General features: G+C 63.8%; 1 protein-coding gene across 10 annotated transcripts in view; it reads left to right on the top strand.

Moving 5' to 3' along the window:
* The window catches only part of Arhgef10l (Rho guanine nucleotide exchange factor 10 like), a 131,137-nt gene extending 112,785 nt beyond the window's left edge, over nt 1-18,352 (top strand). For all 10 annotated transcript variants that reach the window (XM_058571119.1, XM_058571120.1, XM_058571121.1 and 7 more), the window contains 3 exons: nt 9,677-9,851; nt 16,515-16,637; nt 17,429-18,352. In XM_058571119.1, coding sequence (XP_058427102.1) covers nt 9,677-9,851; nt 16,515-16,637; nt 17,429-17,964 — 834 coding nt within the window. In that variant the 3' untranslated portion in view covers nt 17,965-18,352. The remainder of the gene's footprint in view (nt 1-9,676; nt 9,852-16,514; nt 16,638-17,428) is intronic.
* The last annotated feature ends 205 nt before the right edge of the window (nt 18,353-18,557 follow it).

Raw genomic sequence — 18,557 nt, 5'->3', positions numbered from 1 at the left:
GCACCTGCTGGCCAGGTGGCCCCACACGTGCCTCTGTTTGGGGGTGGACTTCACGTGCCCTGGTCACGCTCGTACAGCTGTGAATTGGCCATTTGTTAGCCGTTCGGAGCACTGGGCCTAGCTGGGGACTGTCAGTCACAGGTGATTGGGCTGAGCCCCAGGACAAGGCCAGACGGCTGCATAGGAGAGCGTGGGGGGCAGGGCCCTGCCAGGGAGGCCTGGCTTGTCCTGCGGGGGGGGGACCCAGCCTGTGCTCAGGGCCTCCAGGCTGACCGGGGAGACCCAGCCTCTGTTCTCGTGGGGATGGGAGCCCCCGACAGGAGGAAGCCACCGCAGAGAGAGCAGGGGCAGGGGCAGGCCTCGGCCCCCAACCAGGGCCTCAGGGTGGCCAACAGGAGGGGACTCGGAGGAGGTGGCACTGAGAACTGAGGCGTTTCCCGGGGAGGGCTCTGGAGGCCACAGAAGCCAGGCCCCTGGCAGCAGAGCAGTAGCCACGGCTGTGGCCTGAGGCTGGAGGAAGTTGGCGGCGCCTGCCAGGCTCCGTGCCGCCAGGAGTGCCCGACCTGGAGGGGGCAGAGGGGCGTCATGCTGAGCGCAGCCCCAGTCCTGTCCCAGCCTCATCTGCTTCTCGTCCTCAGGACAGCTCAGCCCCTGGGGGTGCAGGGGGAGCAGGCTGCTGAGGCGGAGCCCCGGCCCTTCCCCGCAGTGCTGTGCAGCCCTGGGCAGGTCACACAGCCTTCCTGGGCCGAGGTTCCCTCGTCCATAAAGCCTGTGGGTGGAGGGACGTCTGTTTTCTTGTGACTGCCTAATGACGTGCTTCTTGGTGCAGGTGGAGGTCTTTGAAGAGCCAGGTGGCTCCCCTAGAGTCGGGTTGTCCGTGGGCGGGGCCGTGACCTCCTGCTTGGCCAGAGGAGGCCTCCCTTCTGCCAGCCGAGCCTCCTAGGAGGAGGACACAGGGCGGGGGCTCCACGGGTCTCCCGTTCCAGCCAGTGCAGTTCCCTGAGGCCCACGCAGCTCTGCTCTGTCCCACTGTCCCAGAGCCCCCTGGCCACCAGGCTGTAGCCGGGGCCACGATGATTTAAGACCAGTCCTAGACCAGCCGCTGGCTCCTAGGAAGGGATCAGTACGGCCTTTCACCAGGGGCAGGAGGCTCTGCAGCGGGAGCCAGGGCAGCGTCCCTCGCGGGGCTTGGGAACCAGTCTCTGTGCAGGGGCCGCCCGCGGCACACACAGCCACGCACACGGCAACAGGGTGCGCCAACTCCGCAGCTTGGAGGGGCCAGGAAGCCGTGGCCTTGGTGCTGGGCCCTGGTGAAGGCCTCCGGCTGCTGCTAGTGACCATCCGACCGGCTCCTGGGTCCTGCGCTCACCTTGGTGTCCCCACACGGCCAGTCGGGTCAGAGACGGGGCCCCTGCCACTGGCTCGCTCTCCCTGTGCTCTCGGGTGGGCTTCCGGTGCCTGTCCTGCCTGGCTTCACCCGCGAGGCTGCAGGGGGCCTGGCGCAGACTCTCCCAGGACTCGAGGTGGCCCTGTGTGAAGTCCTCGGGTTAGCCTGGGTTCTGTGGATTCTAAGCGGCTCCCCTGGGTCCTCCCATCTGTAAAGAGTGATGATAACCAGCGTTCGGGCATGAGCTGAACTGCTTTACAGGTATAAATTTCATGCTCAAACAACCCTCTGAGATGGGCATTATCATATTATTCCCATTCCACAGATGAGGGAACACGGGAACAGAGAGGTTAAGTAATTTGCCTAAAGTCAAACAGCTAGAAAGAGGCAGAGTCAGGATTTGAGCACAGGCCTCCTCCTTACCCGTGAGGGCTGCCTTGTCAGAAGGGAGGTTCAGTCTCCTTTGTGCTGCACTGGCCCCCAGCTTTCTGTCGCTCTCAGATGTCACTCTGGGACCCCCTCTGGACCTCTGGGCCTGCTTTGCTCGCCAGCATGTCTTCCAGGACAAGAACCAACCTGTGGACCTGCTCCCCTGTGCCTGGGTCAGGGGCAGCAGCTGGTGACTTCTTGGCCTTGGCGGAAGTGCTAAAGGGAAATGGCTCCTCAGGAGCCCAGGGTCCAGTGTGGACAGAGTCTCATCCCAGTGCCAGGAGCGCCGGGAGGGGCAAGCCCAGGTCCAGCAGGTGCTGGAGAGGCAGGAGGGCCCAGACCCAGCAGAGGCGGGCGGCAGCGGTGAGCCACCTCGTCCGGAGGCCAGGGTCCCCCAGGGGGCGTGTGTGGGAAGGCAAGCAGAGCCCCGACCAGGGCCAATCTGGCGATATGTGAGGCTGGGGGCCTGTCCTCCAGGAGCCTGGCCCCTCTGCTGCCCTTGCCCGCTGCCCTGCCCACTCCACCCTGCTGGCCTCCTCCCTCCGCGGAGCGCCTCTGCCTCTGGCTCTGCCCTGGCTGCCAGCTGCCTGCTCAGCCCCTTGATCCCAGCGGAGCCAAGTGGGGCCTGTTAAATAATAATGCGGCGCACCAGGGCCTGTGTCAACAGCGCGTCCCGTGTTCATTATCTAGATCGCCACCTTCAAAGCCTGATCCAGTCGTCTGGAGTTCATTTCAAGCGATCGCTGGAGGGGAAGCTGGCTGGGATGATTGTTGCATCTTAATTTAAAAGAAACACATTGGGGACAGTTTGACAGGAGGCCTGCGGCGCGTGGGTGCTCTCTGCAGAGCCCTGGTGGTCGGGGCACCGGCGGGCTGATCCCTGACCCTCCTGGCCTGGGCCTCGGCCTCCCTGGCTCCTGGATGGGGGGAGCAGTTGGGCTGTGGGTGTCACTGTGCTGCTGACACCAGCAACGCTGAGACGAACTGGCTCCCGGGGAGCTGGCCGCACAGAGGGGCCGGGCCGGGTCTTCTTCTCACACGCTCACCTCTGTCCCAGAGACGGGCCAGGCTCCCCGTCACCGCAGGGCTCCCTCGTCCTGGAACACCCTTCCCGCCCCTGCGTGCCCTGTCTCCATCACTCAGGCCACGGCCGGACTGCTGCCTCCCCAGGTGAGGCCACCCTGGCCACTGCTCCAGCGGCCACCTGCCCTGGTCAGGGCTTAACACGTGACCTGTTTACAGCCACGTGAGCTCTTCTGAGGACACCGCCTTGGTTACTGTCACCCGTCTGCACTGTAGGGACGCACGCTGGGTAGAGGGGACCTGGCCTGCCCCGTGCGGCCTCCAGGCGGTGTTTGGGTGGGCGTGTCACCCACCTGGGTCTTGGGGAGTCCAGGTGCTCCGGGGCCTTGAGATGCAGGGACGTGGGGTGCACCCTGCTCCTGGGGGGAGGCTGAGAACTGGTGGTGGCTCAGGCTGGGGCCGGGAAGTGTCCCCAGAGCCCTGTGGTCCAGGAAGTGTCTCCGGAGCCCCGTGGTCCTGGAAGTGGCAGGAGGCCACCCCGGAGAGGGGGAGTCATGAGGGAGAAGGGCTTGTCTGGGGCTCTGGCCCCCTGGGAGGGACCTGTGTGGATAGCGGCCATGCCGTGCACACGCGTTCCAGACACACCTTCATCTTCCTGGCCTCGTGAAGGTGTGGATGGCACTAACCAGGCTCTGCAGGCAGGACCTGGCCTGGGGCTCCCACCACGTCCCTGGAGCTGGGCACAGGCCTGAGGCTCAGGAGGGGCCCAGTCGAGGCAGAGGACAGACCTTGGGGAATGGCGCGGGCTGTGGCGCCTGCCCAGGTGTGGATGCGGGGTGTGGACTCAGGGTGTGGGCGTGGGCAGGACCATTGACCGGGCACTTGACTCTGCCAGCTCGGCAGGGGGAGGGCTTCCCACAGCGCCCGACACTGTCCAGCGAGTCCCCCTCTGGCCTCCCACCGATGCCTCTGCACAGCCCGGACGCGGGTGCTTTGGGTCCTTGAGCATAGGCAGGAGAAACTTCTGGGTTCCTGGACACCCCGAGCCCCTCGGGTCCCCCTGGCGCCCCACGCACTCCTGCCTCCCCCACCCTTAATTTCCACGTTTAGGGCCCAAACTTAGTTTGCATGTATCAGCCGCCCTAAATCCCTCACCACTCGCGGCGCGGCATGAATAATGCATCACCGAGCTGTATTAGTTTTCTGTCTCATCTTATTTATGACACGGAACGGGTGGGAATTCGCAAAAGTGAAATCCAGGCGCGGGGCTTCCTGGGTAATGGTATGCAAATTGGCGAGAGGACCCACCAGGTTCCCCCAGGGGCCCGGGGCGCAGGGTGGGGGCGTCTGGGACCAGCTGGCGGCAGCCTTTGTTTTGGTACCAGGAATTGAGCCCAGGAGGGGAGGGGTCCTTGACCGCCCAGCTGCACCCTCAGCCCTTCTTACTTTTTCTTTTTGTTGTGATGCTGGGGATGGAACCCAGGGCCTGGGGCGTGTGAGGCGAGTGCTCCACCAGCTGAGCCACATCCCCAGCCCCTTATTTTTTATTTTGAGGAAGGGTTTCGATAAGTTGCTTAGGTCCTCATTAAGTTGCTGAGGCTGGCCTTGAACTTGTGATCCTCCTGCCTCAGCCTCCAAGCTGCTGGGATTGCAGGTGTGGGCCACTGCATCTGGCTCCCTGTCCTCTTGCTGGCCGAGCGACCCCCACACCCGTTATTCCTTGAAGCTTGAGTCTTTCCCCTGGTGAGGATGGGTGGCCAGGCCCCTCCCAGGTGGCTGCAGGGATCAGGGAGGCCGTATGGGAAGTCACAGCTAGCGCTTTTCCGGTGACCCCTGGGCGTGTGGCCAGGCAGGGAGTGGTGGCCAGAGCCTCTCCCCTCAGCCCTGGTGGAGCTGAGCTGGAGCTGCCCCGAGGCCTGGGGAGGTCAGGTGGGGCCGCCCGCCGCCCGCTGCTCCTGCACCTCTGAAGCCCAGCCCAGCTTTGGGACGGCCTGGGCGGGGAAGCCCTGCAGCCTGCTTCCTGGCGGGAGCTCCTGGCGCCGAGGGCGGGGCGCGCTCCAGGCTCCAACGACTCTGAGTGCCGAGCTGCTCACCCTGGGAATTTATGGAACCCGGGCACCAAAGCGTCACCCGGAGGCACATAAATACTGCAGACGAGGCTGGCTGTGTCGGCACTATTGGAGCAGGTCACTCACCTGGAACCGCCCGTGCGGGCCGTGCAGGGGCTGAGGCTGTGGGTGGGCACAGGGCACTCAGTCCAGTCCTCCCCGCCCCATAAGACACGCTCCCTTCTGTCCTCAGTCACAGACAGGTGAGGAGGCCGAGCCACTCAGCAGAGAGGGGCGGGCCAGAGCCTGGGGCCCACCTGGACCCCGCCCATAGCTGCCAGCCCCCCTTTTTAAAAAAATAACTTTGCCTTTTGCCCCACAACTTTTTATTTTGAAAAACTGCAGAAAGTTGAAAGATGAAGACAGTGAACACACATGGATTCTTCACGTAGTTAACGACTGGTAGCTTTGCTGTAATTCATACCCTGCCATATTACCGACACACGTCATTTATTTTGTTTCTTTTGAGGCAGGGTCTTGCTAAATTGCTGAGGCTGGCCTCCAACTTGAGATCCTCCTGCCTCAGCCTCCCAAGTCACTGGAAAGTCAGTGGCAGACAGCCCTTCCCTTGGCTGCAGCGTCCTCAGCGCATCTCCTACTGCAGTAGCGTCCTCCCCAGGAGCCTCGCCTCAGTGCCCACGTATCCCAACATTGTCCAGATGCGTAGTTTTCTAAGTCCCCAGAAAACCCCCCTGCCCTCCCCATCTGGGCCCAGCCCAGGATCCCACACGTGTTTCTGTCTTCTCTTCCTGACTCCCCTCATCTGGGAGGTCCCCCCATCTGGGAGGGTCCCTCTGCTTTCCTCTTATTCATGATTCCGACTTTTTGAGAAGCCCAGGCCAGTGCTGTGGTCCCTCCCTGGAGGTGGCTCCCGGTGGCCTTGGCAACTGGCCAGGCGCTGTGGGGAAGCCGTGCCCCGTGCCTGTGCCTTGTTCTCGGGCGGAAGGCGAGGTCTGCATTCTGCCGGGCCCATGGTGCGGCTTTCCCCGTAGCTGTGACTTCTGGGTCCCCTGAAGGTGGCAGCAGGTCCGCGTGAATGTCCTGCCCCGTGGCAGACCTCCTCCAGGGGTTCCTGCCTCCACCCTGACCCTAGGTGACCCGGAGTCTGCTACTGTCTCCTCTGCCGTCCCCGTCACCAGCCTGACGTCACTCTGCCTGTCCCGCAGAGCCCCACGTGCTGGGGTCCAGCCCTCTCCTCTCTCAGGGGGCGGTTGCTTGGACTTGGCCCGGGGACACCCTCCCTCCGGCCCCGCCCCTGGACACCTCCCCGTCCTTCTTTGAGTGCTTCCTTGTCCCTCTGTGCCTGTGTCCCCTTCAGAGAGGGGCCCAGGGTGCGGGCAGGGCCCTCCCTGTGGGTGGGGCCTCCTAGAGGGTCCCCACCGTCCTGGGCCTTGCGCCTGGCCAGGGATGGGAACCGGGCCCAGAGGCATGAAGCGGGCAGCGGAGGGCTGGGGCTGCAGAGCCCGGAGGGAGAGCGCGCCTGGCCACGGCCCCTGAGCTCCTCCCCAAGCCAACACCTTGTTTGCAAACCAAAATGGCTGCGAGGCTCATCAGCCCCAGGCCCAGAGGGCGGCCTGAGGCCTCGCTGCCCGCCTCACCTGGGCGATTCTGCACGTTCCCTGGTTCCACCTGCTCCCTGCCCTGCACCCGGGAGGCCCAGGTTCCAGGCCCAGCTGGCCGAGCCCAGAGGTGACCGAGGCCTGGGCGGGGCTGGAGGGGCCACTTCCCGCCTCCGCCCGCCTCCCCCGCTCTGGCCACAGGTTCTCACAGGCCTCTGCCAAGCCCCTGGGGCCTGGAGGCCACTTGTTAGGGCTCTGGAGAAATGAGCCTGGACCCGCTGGGCTTCGCTTTAATTAGATGGTGGCAGCGGGCGGCAGGCGGGGCAAGCGGGCTGCAGACTTGGTCGGAGGCCCAGCCTCTCGCCTTCAGCCTTCAGCCTTCCCCAGGCAGGGACCACTCCTGGGCCCGCAGAGACTGGCCGTGCCCACACCTCCCGTGGGTGTGCGTGTGTCCTGGTGTGCATGTGTCATGGTGTGCATGTGTCATGGTGTGCATGTGTCATGGTTTGCGTGTGTCCTGGGCGTGCGTGTCATGGTGTGCATGTGTCATGCATGTGCGTGTGTCATGGTGTGTGTGTGTCATGGTGTGCGTGTGTCGTGGGTGTGTGTGTGTCGTGTGCGTGTGTCACGATGTGCGTGTGTTGTGTGCGTGTGTCATGGGTGTGCGTGTGTCATAGTGTGCGTGAGTCGTGGGTGTGCATGTGTCATGGTGTCCTGGGTGTGCGTGTATCGTGGTGTGTGTGTGTCATGGGTGTGCGTGTGTCATGGGTGTGCAGGGAGGGCCTTGCTGCTCCTGGGAAGAGTGTGGACAAAGCTGTGTCCCCTGCCTGCCGCTGCCCAGCCAGCCGTCCACCTGCCACTGGCAGAGGTGCCCAGGGCTTCCCCGGCCTCGGGGATGGTGCCGAGGCTGAGGCCCGGGGTGTCCCCTTGGACCCTCCTGCAGGCCAGTTAAGGAACAGAGGGCCACCATAAGGAGCAGGCTCTTCTCCACAGAGGACCGAGACCGCCACTGGGGTCCTGTGACCCTGCTGTGCCGCGGGCCCAGAGGGGGCCTGAGGAGGCTCGGAGTCCCCTAGAGGTCAGGGAGCCTCCTGCCCCTGGACCTCCACTGGTGTGGGGAGGCTGCTGGGAGGCACCGCCTGCACCCCAGGAGCCCAGAGCCTGAGCCCACCCAGGCCCGCAGGAGACCCTGTCCTCAGGCCTGGGGCCCCTGCCCAGGGCGAGCTGTTGGGGGGCACTGGGATTCTGCTCTCGTGGCCACAGGATGGACCCCGCCTCCAGCGGCGCCCAGCGCAGCCGTCAGCGGCCAGCTCGGGAAGGCGGTCTTGCTGGACACCTTACCATGTTGCCCTCTGGGTTCCTCAAGGGGACCCCACCACCCCACCCTCCAGCTCCGTTGGTGGTCTGAGTCAGAACGGAGCCAGGGCTCTCGCGGGCTCTCCAGGCCAGGGGAGCCGAGTGCTGCGTTCACACAGGGCCGTCCGGGCCAGGCCAGGAGCTCGGCCCCTCCCTGCACAGGTGTCACTTACCAGCTCGGCCCCTGCAGCAAGTACCTAATCAATTCCTCACCATGGACCCCTGGGAAGCCTGCCTTTCCCATCTGGTCTTGCCACCATGACCCCCACTCTAGCCTCCTGTTCTCCTTCCTGCCTCAGGGCCTTTGCATCTCCCGTGCCTTCTACCCAGAATGCTCTTCTCCCAGTCACGCCAGGGCTCCTTCATGTTCTTCACTTAGACCTACGCTGAGCCCACCCAGGGGCACATAGCAAAAATGCAGGAGCATCTGCTGAAGGAATGAGACCTTACGAGGCACCCAGGTCCCCCATACAAGTGGGGAAACCGAGGCACAGTTGGTGATGCCATTGAGGAAATGGGGTTGAATCGCAGATTCCAAATTAAAGTGGCTTCAGGTCGTCCCGCTGCCTGAGCAGTCTCTTATGGAAACATGGGACCTCAGAAGCCTCACAGGAGGGGCCGCGGGCGCTGCCCTGGGCACAGCCTGTGGGTCTGATGCTACCCTTTGCTCCTGCCCATGTCGGGTCAGCTTCCCTGCGTTCGTCGCACAGCGTCGGGGAACTTGATGGGGCCTTAGGCAGCTCCGGGAGACTGAGTTACAGCTGTCCCCGGGTGGGCATTTGGGCTGTCCCTGGCTTGGTGCGTGTGGTCGTCCATCCTGAGGGACAGTCGGGTGTCCGTCATTCACTCGTTTTTCCTGATTTACTTCTTAGTGGTGGGTGGACGCAGCTCCCTTACTTTATTTTATGTGGTGCTGAGGGTCGAACCAGGCCTCACGTGGGCCAGGCGAGCGCTCCACCCGAGCCCCAGCCCGACCCCTCATTCACTCTGTGACCGGCTTCTGCCGCGGGCGGGCCTGTCACGCAGGGGGTGCTGGTGTCCGTCCCCGTCCTCGGAGTCCCGGGTGGATGTGGAGTGACGTGGAGCCACACATGGCACCCATGTGCCCAGCTAGATGCTGGAGACCCCGGTGGAAGGAAGCGGCAGGTTGTGCATGGCTGGGGACGCTTCCTGGGACAGGCGCGTCCCCCAGATGCGGAGGTAGACAGTTGGCATGAGCGTGTGGACAGGTCGTCCCCAGGGCAGAGGCCCGGAGATGGTAGCTGCTGAAAGTCACCAGGCCCAGGCCTGCTTGGCCCACAGCGCAGGGAGCCTGTGGGGAGGGCGCGTGGGCCCAGGGCCTCGGAGGAGGCCGGGTTAGGACCTGGACACCCTCCTGCAGTGGTGGGCAGCCTGACCCGGTGTATCTTCTTTTTTGTTAGAAAAGAAAGAAAAAGGTTTTGTTTGTTTAAGGTCAAAATTACACACATGCCCGAACGGGAAAAAATCCAACAGTGTGGAATGGTGTCCCCAGAGGCCTGTCCCCTGCCACCCCCGGGCTCCCAGTCCGCAGCTCAGCCCCTTCCTCAGGGCTCTTTACTCTGTGGCTCTCTGTCCCCCAGCCTGAGGACACACCTGTTGACCCCTGCAGTGAGGACCAGAGAGGAGCCCCGTGTGAGCTCACAGGGTCCTCTCCCCTGGCAGGAGCCCAGGGGGCCGTCCTGGTGGTGGCCTGGAGTCACATGGGAGTATTTGCACCTCGGGGACAGGCAGACACGCGCGTGCGGCCCTCAGGTTCCTTCCTGCCCAGCCTGACACCCTCCCGCTCCCCGCAGCAAAGCTTCGAGGCGCACCAGGACCCCGCGGTGAGCGTGACGCACATGGTGAAGGCCGGCAGTGGCGTCTGGATGGCCTTCTCCTCCGGCTCCTCCATCCGCCTCTTCCACACGGAGACCCTGGAGCATCTGCAGGAGATCAACATCGCCACCAGGACCACCTTCCTCCTGCCAGGTGACCACGCGCAGCCGGGGCTGGGCACTGGCGTTCACGCGGCCCTCAAGGCAGAGAGCCCGTGCCACCGACCCTCACGTGAGCCTTGGGAACTGGGCTCCAGGAGGCAGGAGGCCGCGGGGCTGGGCTGGGCGCCAGACCTGTCCTTCCCTTACCCTCTTGCTGCCCAGGAGGTGGGCGCTAGGGAAACGGACCCGCTGGGCAGGACCCAGGACGTCTACCCCTGCCCGCCCTGACCCCAGGCCCGCCTCTGCCTCCATCCCCTGCAGGGGAGGAAGGCCAGGGAGGAGGCCAGCCAGGCCTCTGTCCCTCCAGAAAGGCAGCCGCCCTCTGCTTGCCTGCAGGGGGCAGGTGCAGGAGCCCGGGGGCTCGGTGGCAGCCCCTGCGGCTGGAGCTTCCTCCTATGGAGCTCAGACAGGAGGAGGTGGGGGATCGAGGCAGGAGCACCTATACCCAGCACCTTCCCAGCCCCTCCGCCATCTGCTGCCCACGCGCCTGGGAAGCCATCTGCCCCCGGCCTGTGCTCACCCCCAGATGGCTTCAGAGCCACCCAGGGCCGGATGGAGCCCCTTACCTTGGTCCAGCGGACGCCTGGCTGGTCTGGGAGGACCCAGGGCCTCCCGCCTGTCCACCCACCCAGGCAGGGCTGGGTCCACCCGCAGGGAGAGAGGAAGGGCCCTGGGGCCAGGGGGACTGGGCGTGTCACTAGGACCTGGTGGCAGGTCTGACCTTCCTGAGCGGGATGCTGGCTGAGGGCAGCCACATGAGGCACACTTTGGGGGCCTGGGGTCTCCGGTCCCTCAGAGGCCTGGCCCTGACTCCAGGCGCTTGGCGAGAACCTGGCCGGGTGCAGAGGCCGAGCAGGGCCTGCGTCTCGCTCTTTCCCTTCCCCCTCCTGCGTCTCGCTCTCTCTCTTCCCCTCCTCCCCTCCTGTATTTCATGGAGTCGGGACCAGTTTCATCCGTTATCCAAGTTTCATCCATTTCAACTACAATAAAAACTTTTCTGCATCACAAAAATATCCCCACATTTATGCTGATAGCTAAATTATTTCAAGATAACGGAACAGGGAAAGAATGAACAGCCTATGGCCTTTGAGAATCTCTGGACTCGATCTTGTGGGGCTGCAGGAGGGTCAGAGGGAGAGAGCCCCGTGCAGGGGCCAGAGGTGGTGTCTGCGGGGACCCCACTGCCGTGGGAAACGCTGTCCTGTCTGATGGGCCGACGTCACCGTGGGCTCCCCGTCTCCGCGGGTGCCTGGGTTGTTCTTGCAGCCACCTGTAAAGGAGGAGGGCTGGGGACAATGGCGTGATTGCCCCCAGTGACCCACCTGCCCACGGCACGCTGCCCACAAGGCCGTAGCCAGAGGAGGCCGTGGTCCCTCATGATTCTCCTGTGAGCCCACCAGCAGCCGCGGCCCCTCCCTCTTCCTGGCCTCGGTTTCCTTATCTGTACCGTGAAGGGCAGCCTGGGGTCAGAGCTTGGCAGTCCTCCCCTCCCCCTCCTCACAGTGTCCCCACCCCATCCGTCGCCAGGCTCCTGTGGGGCGCCCTCCTGTCAGTGTCCTCCCAGGTGCACCAGCTTGGAGCCCACCTCCTGGGGACGAGCCCTGGGGTCTGGGTGGAGCCTGAGCTCTCTGCGGTGGGCTTCCCACAGGAGCCTGGACGGGGGCCCTGCCAGGCCGGGACCCCCAGGACTCCAGAGAGCTGAGAGGGCGCCCGAGCCCCAGGCCAAGCCGGAGCGTGGGGCCTGGAGGGACAGGGTGGCCGCAGTGCCGCGCACAGGGACCACAGAGCAGGGCTCTCCACTTCTTTATCAGAGATTTCTAACAGGCTTTTAAGTGCCGTGCTCCCCGCGCCGCCAAGTGAAATGATTGCATGATTAGTAACGAATTTGTTCCTCCTCTAAGTGTGGGTTTTTTTAGGGCGTGTTAAAAATTTATCACGCTTCCTTCCCGACCCTTCCTGCCCCTCGAAGGCCCAGCTGGTATTAATGCGTTTTTTAACCTAAACTCCCTCCTCCTCTTAACTAGACAGCTCATCAATAAAATGTTCTCCGAGATCCTGAGCTTTTAAAAGATGTGCCTCTCCAGATAGACGCGGCCCAGGACCGCTGCAGTGAGTCTCCTGATAAAATATTTATCCCCCTTAGGACCTTTTCCTCGGCGGCTGTTTGTGAAGTGTCCTGCTCTTTCCCGAGGAGGGGGAGGCCCGGTGAGGCCCGAGAGGAAGTCGGTTCTCAATCCCGGCCCTCGGCCTCCTGGTCTCCTTCTCTCCACTGGTCGGGTTTCTACCCAGAGGGGCGAGAGGACGCGGGGGCACCGGGACGCGTCTCCTGGTCTCAGGACCCCAAGGACCTAGAAGGGGCGGTGAGGACGTCACCACGCTCCCCTCCTGGCCTTGCCATTTTTTGTGTGGGTTTAGGGTTCTGATGGAGCTGATCTGCAGACGTCAGGATCGAGGTCCTTTTAGAAACCACAGCCACTGTCTCAGCAGCTTCCAAGTATTGATCCCGGATGATGGGCTCAGAGCTGTGCGCAGCAGTGTGTGAAATATAGGTGTACGTCACTTTCTAAGAACCATAAAACTGAGCAAGGTAGTCTGGAATGCTCACCGATCAGGGAGAGGTACTGACCTGTGTAAATGCACATGGCGAGAAGGGGACGTTGATGTCATGTCCTTTTCTACTCTTCTGTGTTCAGCATCTGTCCGTCCACCCATCTCATCCCATCCCCCCTTCCATCCGCCCCTTCACCCTATCCACCCACCATCCACCCTTCCACCCAGCCATCACCTACCCATCCATCCACTCACCCATACACCCATCCATCCACTTCTCCACCCACCCACCCACCCCTCAACCCATCCATCCACCCAGCCACCACCCAGCCATCTCTCACCCATCCACCCACCCACCAGCCAGCCAGCCCTCTACCCACTCACCTATCCACACAACCATCTCTCATCCATCCACCCAGATCCTTTCTGAGTGTCCACCATGAGTCAAGGTCTTGGTCCAGCAGTTAGGGAACCAACCCTGAGGACAGAGCTAAGCCACTGTCCTTGTGAAGCTTATTTTGGGGACAGTACCTAAACAAAGAGCAGAATGGGGTAATTAACAGCCTTGACTGTCACCCACAGAGAAGATGGATGGTGGGGACAGGAGCTGGCACTGGAGCCTCGGGCTGGTCCACCGCTGCCTGTGGCTGCCCTTCCTGAACTAGAGCAGGGCTGGGAGGTTGCCGCGTCAAGTCCCCAGCTCTTCTGGGCTGTTCTTCAGCTGGTTTGTGCCTGCACCTCGGGCCAGCTCCATGGCTGTGGCCTTGACTTTGCCCTCTGCCTGCTGATAGCGCCACGTGCTGATGAGCATCCCGGGCCCACGTTTGACACAGCTCTCTTCCTCCTCTCCCCCCTCCCCCTCTTCCCCCACTCCTTCCCCCTCCTCTTCCCCCTCCCCCTCTCCCTCCCCCTCCCCCTCCTCTTCCCCCTCCTCTTCCCCCTCCTCCCCTCCTCCCCTCCTCTTCCTCCCCTCTCCTCCTCCTCTTCCCCTTCCTCCTCTTCTCCCTCCTCCTCTTCCTCCTCCTCCCCCTCTTCTCCCTCCTCCCCTTCCTTCTCCCCCTCCTCCTCCTCTCCCTCCTCCTCCTCTTCTCCCTCCTCCTCTTCTCCCTCCTCCTCTTCCTCCCCTCCCTCCTCCTCTTCCTCCTCCCCCTCCTCCCCCTCCTCCTCCCCCTCCTCCTCTCCCTCCTCCTCTCCCTCCTCCTCTTCCTCTTTCCCCTCCTACCCCTCCTCCTCTTCTCCCTCCTCCTCTTCCTCGTCCTCTTCCCCTCCTACCCCTCCTCCTCTTCTCCCTCCTCCTCTTCTTCCTCCTCCTCTTCTCCCTCCTCCGCTTCCTCCTCCTCTTCCTCTTCCTCTTCCTCCTCCTCTTCCTCTTCCCCTTCCTACCCCTCCTCCTCTTCCTCCTCCTCCTCCTCTCCCTCCTCCTCTTCCTCTTCCCCCTCCTCCTCTCCCTCCTCCTTCCTCTTCCCCCTCTTCCCTCTCCTCCTCCTTCCCTTCCTTCTCCTCTTCCCCCTCCTCCCCCTCCTCCCCTCCCCCTCCTCCCCCTCCTCCTCTCCCTCCTCCTTCCTCTTCCCCCTCTTCCCTCTCCTCCTCCTTCCCTTCCTTCTCCTCTTCCCGCTCCTCCCCCTCCTCCCCTCCCCCTCCTCCTCCTCTCTTTGTGATGCTGGGGCGGGGCCCAGGACCCTGCTGCCAGGCAAGAGCTCCACCACAGATGGCGCTCTGGACTTTAGGCTCCTAACCCGCCGCTCCGGCCCGGTCTAGAGTGCACCAGGCACCAGGCACCACGCACCAGGCACCAGGCACCAGGCACCACGCACCACGCACCAGGCACCAGGCACCAGGCACCACGCACCAGGCACCAGGCACCAGGCACCAGGCACCAGCTTGAGGTGCTAAACCTGGGCGTCGTCCTTGACCCTTCCCTGTCCCTTTCCTGCCTAGCCTGCCCACAGGTCTGTGGTTCCCCATGTGCTGGCGTCTCATCTCACTGCCATGCAGCTGCAGGGCCCTCGCAGGTCTCCTTGCTCCTCCACCTCTGCTCTCCATGGCTGCGGGAGAGCATCCCCTGAGGTCCCATCACGTCACTTCCCTGCTTAGACCCAGTAGCTCCTCACTGCAGCTGGAGTGAAGGGCCACGGCTCTTGCCCTAACCATGCACCCTTCTGGGCAGCCCTCCTGCCATCTTGAGTGTGTCCCATCCCCAGCTGCCTTGGCTCCTCTGCTGCACCGACAGGCTAAGCTCATCCTGTCGCAGGGCCTTTGCACACGCCATCTCCCGAGACAGCTTGGCTCTTGGTGCTGCCGCATCCCCCTTGTTATGAGCTCCCAGCCCCACACAGGCCCCCAGGCTTCCAAGAAGCAGGGTGAGTCCTTGCGCCACTCTGCCCATTGCCATGTTTGACCCTCTGCTCAGCCCGTTCTTCATTTCTGGTTTCACTTCCCATCCCCCCTCTCTAGGACCGCGGCAACCCGTGCAGTCGCCGCGATGAACTTAAAGTCAGGAATTCCTTCCCTCAGTCCCACTAGCCGCAGGTCCAGTTTCAGTAGCCACATGTGGCTCATGGCCGCTGATGGGGACAGCATGGTAGAGAACGTCCCATCACCACAGAAGGTTCTAGAGTGTTTGCTCAGGGTCAGGGCCTTCTTGCGGTTCCAGCTATGCCGTTAGCATACAGCAGGCACCCGGGGTGCTCCTGGGTGCTGAGCAAGTGGACGGGTGACAGGAAGGCATGTGGGCTGTACCGTGCTGTGTGTGTCCCCGCCGGTGACCATCCTGTCTGGGTAAGGGGGCCACACCGCTTTCCGCTGGGACTCGGCTCAGCAGGGAAGTGTGGTACCACCCGTGGAGGTGAGGCCATCTGCCCAGGAGCACAGGGACACACAGCACTAGGCCGCTTGTCTCCATGCATCCTGTGGCCGGGGGGCTCTTTGAACCTCAGTGTCCTCATCTGGAAAGGGGGTAACATGCACGTCGGCACACGTCCCAGCTGTCAAGGCCGCGGCCCATCAGAGCAGGTGTGCACTGCGGAGACTCCTAGTGTTTCTCCAAGTGTGTCTGTGTCACCTTGTCACTGGCCCTCCTGGTGACACTGATGCAGCCCAGGTTCCAGGACACTGCCTGAAGCCACGTGCTCGCACACTTTGGCATCATTGTCACCGGGATCTGTGGCACGGATTTGGATTTCCTTTGAGGGGAGTGCACACCTCTCTCAGGCAGAAGGGTTTGGGCATGAGAAAGCCCTTTGGAAAGGGCCGTCCATCCCATCTGTCCCTGAGCCCACGGCCACACCTGCACCTCTCAGCCCCTCCACGTGGCCCCTGCCCCTGTCCTCCCCTTCCGTGCTCCCCCTCGTGCCATCCCCACTGACTGGAATTGGCACAGTGAAGTCGGCGGACGGCACCTAGCCTGTGCACTGAGTGACAGGCACCGGGCTGTTTGTGTCCCTCGACTCCTTGAACTGGTAGGACCCCGTCCCCTCTCCTGGTTGAGGAGACGATGGCACAGAGAGGGCTGGGACTGACCCAGGTCACACAGCTAGGAAGTGGCAGAGCCAGGGCTGGACCCCAGCACCCAGCTCCAGGGCCCCACTGCTGGCCGGGTGTGCAGCCCACCTGGGCTTCCCCCCTGAAGGGGCCGGGGGCCCTGCCCTTGTGCTCTTGCCACAGTGGAAAGAGCACAGAGGACGCGGCCAAGAGAGGCCTGGCCATCCACACCCTGGTTCTTCCCGGGCAGTGAGGTGGCTCTGTACCGCTGGGCCAGGGCCTGCTGGTGCGCGGCGCCCCCTGAAGAACGCCCACCGCATGGGCGGAACGTCAGCCCCTTGGTCCTGCTGGTGCCAACATCTGTGTCACTCTGGCGGGTTAGAAACCTGCCCCCCTGTCTGCCCTGGCTGCCCAGGCTTGCCTGCTGACTGTGACCCGCTCGGGCTGTCCAGGGCTGACCCCGTGTGGCAGGTGGCATGACCGCGCATCAGGTGCTCCCGTGGGCCCCCGATCCCCAGCCCAGCACTGTCCCGCTTCTCCCTGGCTCAGAGGAGCCTTCGCCCTGTGGGGCCCGAGGCCGCTGCTGCCCCACGGAGGCGCCGCTCACCTGGCCTCCCCTCTGCAGGTCAGAAGCACTTGTGTGTCACCAGCCTCCTGATCTGCCAGGGTCTGCTTTGGGTGGGCACCGACCAGGGTGTCATCGTCCTGCTGCCTGTGCCCCGGCTGGAAGGCATCCCCAAGATCACAGGTGAGGTCCCTGGGCAGGCCTGGCGGTGGGTGGCGGGCGGCGGGGGAGGGGAATGGTGTCCAGCTGCTCCCTCTCCCTTCTGCATGGGGTGGCTTCTGGCCTTGTCTTCTTTCTGTCTCGGTGTGTGAATCTGGCAAATGGGCCCAGTAGTGGCCAGATGGTCTGAGGGGCGCAGGCCCACAGGGGGGAAGGGAAGCCAGCCCTGGGCGTGGACCAGCCCCTGCTGAAGCCCCTCTCCCAGGCTCCCAGATGCCTGTCTTCACAATTCCGGCTCAGAGGGTGTTTGGTCAGTGTGAGGGAGGTTACCGAAGGCCAGGCCAGGGCCAGGGCCAGGGGTGAGTGGGGCTGAGGGCCTGCCCCAAAGAGCAGAGATGGTCCAGGCGACAGGTTGGGTGATGAAGGGAGCTCCAGGGACTGAGGGGCACAGAGACGGGCCGGGCAGCTCCCTGTGGGTCCAGGAGGGAATCGCTGTAGGGCCTGGGCCTGGGCCTGGGACCAGGAAGAGCTGCAGAGGGCAGGCGGGAAGCGTCCTGGGCAGGGTCCAGGGTTTGGGCAGAGACCAGGAGCTGAGAGAATTCTCAGAGAACTTCACACCGAGTTTCCCCAGGGCACCTGAGGTCACTCTCATGCATCAGGTCCCCCAAACAGTCCCGGACCCAAGGCCCTCAGGGAGGGGCCAACACAGATTGCAGTTATCCCCCAAACCACCACCCACCAAAAGGTTCTCCCAGAGACGGGTGCCTCCTGCATGTCTGGGCCGCCAGCCCCCTCCTGTGCCCCATTTCCCACAGGGAAAGGCATGGTCTCCCTCAACGGTCACTGCGGACCTGTGGCCTTCCTGGCCGTGGCGACTAGCATCTTGGCTCCCGACATCCTGCGCAGCGACCAGGAGGAGGCCGAGGGCCCGCGGGCCGAGGAGGACAAGCCCGAAGGGCAGGCACAGGAACCGGTGCCCTCCTCCGACAGCCACGTGGGCCGGGAGCTGACCCGCAAGAAGGGCGTCCTCCTGCAGTACCGCCTGCGCTCCACGGCCCACCTGCCCGGGCCCCTGCTCTCCGTGCGCGAGCCCGCGCCCACGGACGGCTCGGCCCTGGAGCACAGCGAGGAGGACGGCTCCATCTACGAGATGGCCGACGACCCCGACGTCTGGGTGCGCAGCCGGCCCTGCGCCCGGGACGCGCACCGCAAGGAGATCTGCTCGGTGGCCATCATCTCGGGCGGGCAGGGCTACCGCAACTTTGGCAGCACCGCGGGCGGCGGGAGGCCGGCCCCGTGCGGGGAGACGGACAGCACCCTCCTCATCTGGCAGGTGCCCTTGACGCTATAGTGCTGCGCATCCGAGGGCGCGGCCACCGCGGGCCTCTGCAGCCCGGGACCCAGGGACCTCGCGGGGCTGTGCCACGGCTGGATCCGCCAGCACTGCTTCGGCGGAGCAGAAGGTCCCTGGAGGTCCAAAGAGAGCGTGGGAGGGGTCCTGGGGCTGGGAGGGAGGACGTGTCTGGAGGAAATGCCTTTTTAAAAGCGAAAAGCGAGACCTCGCGGCTGCCTGGAAAGCCCAGCGCGGCGCGGCCCCCGGGCGGGGAGCGCGCGGGCGGGGAGCGCGCGGCGGTTGCGCGCCCTATAAATAGGTACATATGCTGTATATTCTGTGTAAATGCGGTCTGTACATAGCGGCCGAGGTGCTGGAATAAAGCAGGCGCTCGGCGGCCCGCGGACTGCAGTGTCCTTCTTGAGATGCGCTGGGGCGGAGCAGAGGGGCAGCGGGGCTGGGGAGCAGGCCGCCCTGCTCTTGGCGGGAAGGACGGAGGCCCCGCCAGGAACTGGCCAGAGCCGCCCATGGTTCGCCCATCCTTGGACTTCCAGAGCTGCCTGTAGGGGAGACCCAGAGCCAAAGCCACTGCCCCCAAAGGCAGCGGCTCC

The sequence above is a fragment of the Marmota monax genome, unplaced genomic scaffold (assembly GCF_021218885.2).
Source record: "Marmota monax isolate L192 unplaced genomic scaffold, Marmota_monax_Labrador192_F-V1.1 WCK01_AAM20220418_F8-fsc00008, whole genome shotgun sequence".
In the NCBI taxonomy this organism is placed as follows: domain Eukaryota; kingdom Metazoa; phylum Chordata; class Mammalia; order Rodentia; family Sciuridae; genus Marmota; species Marmota monax.
This window is presented reverse-complemented; position numbering and strand designations above follow the sequence as displayed.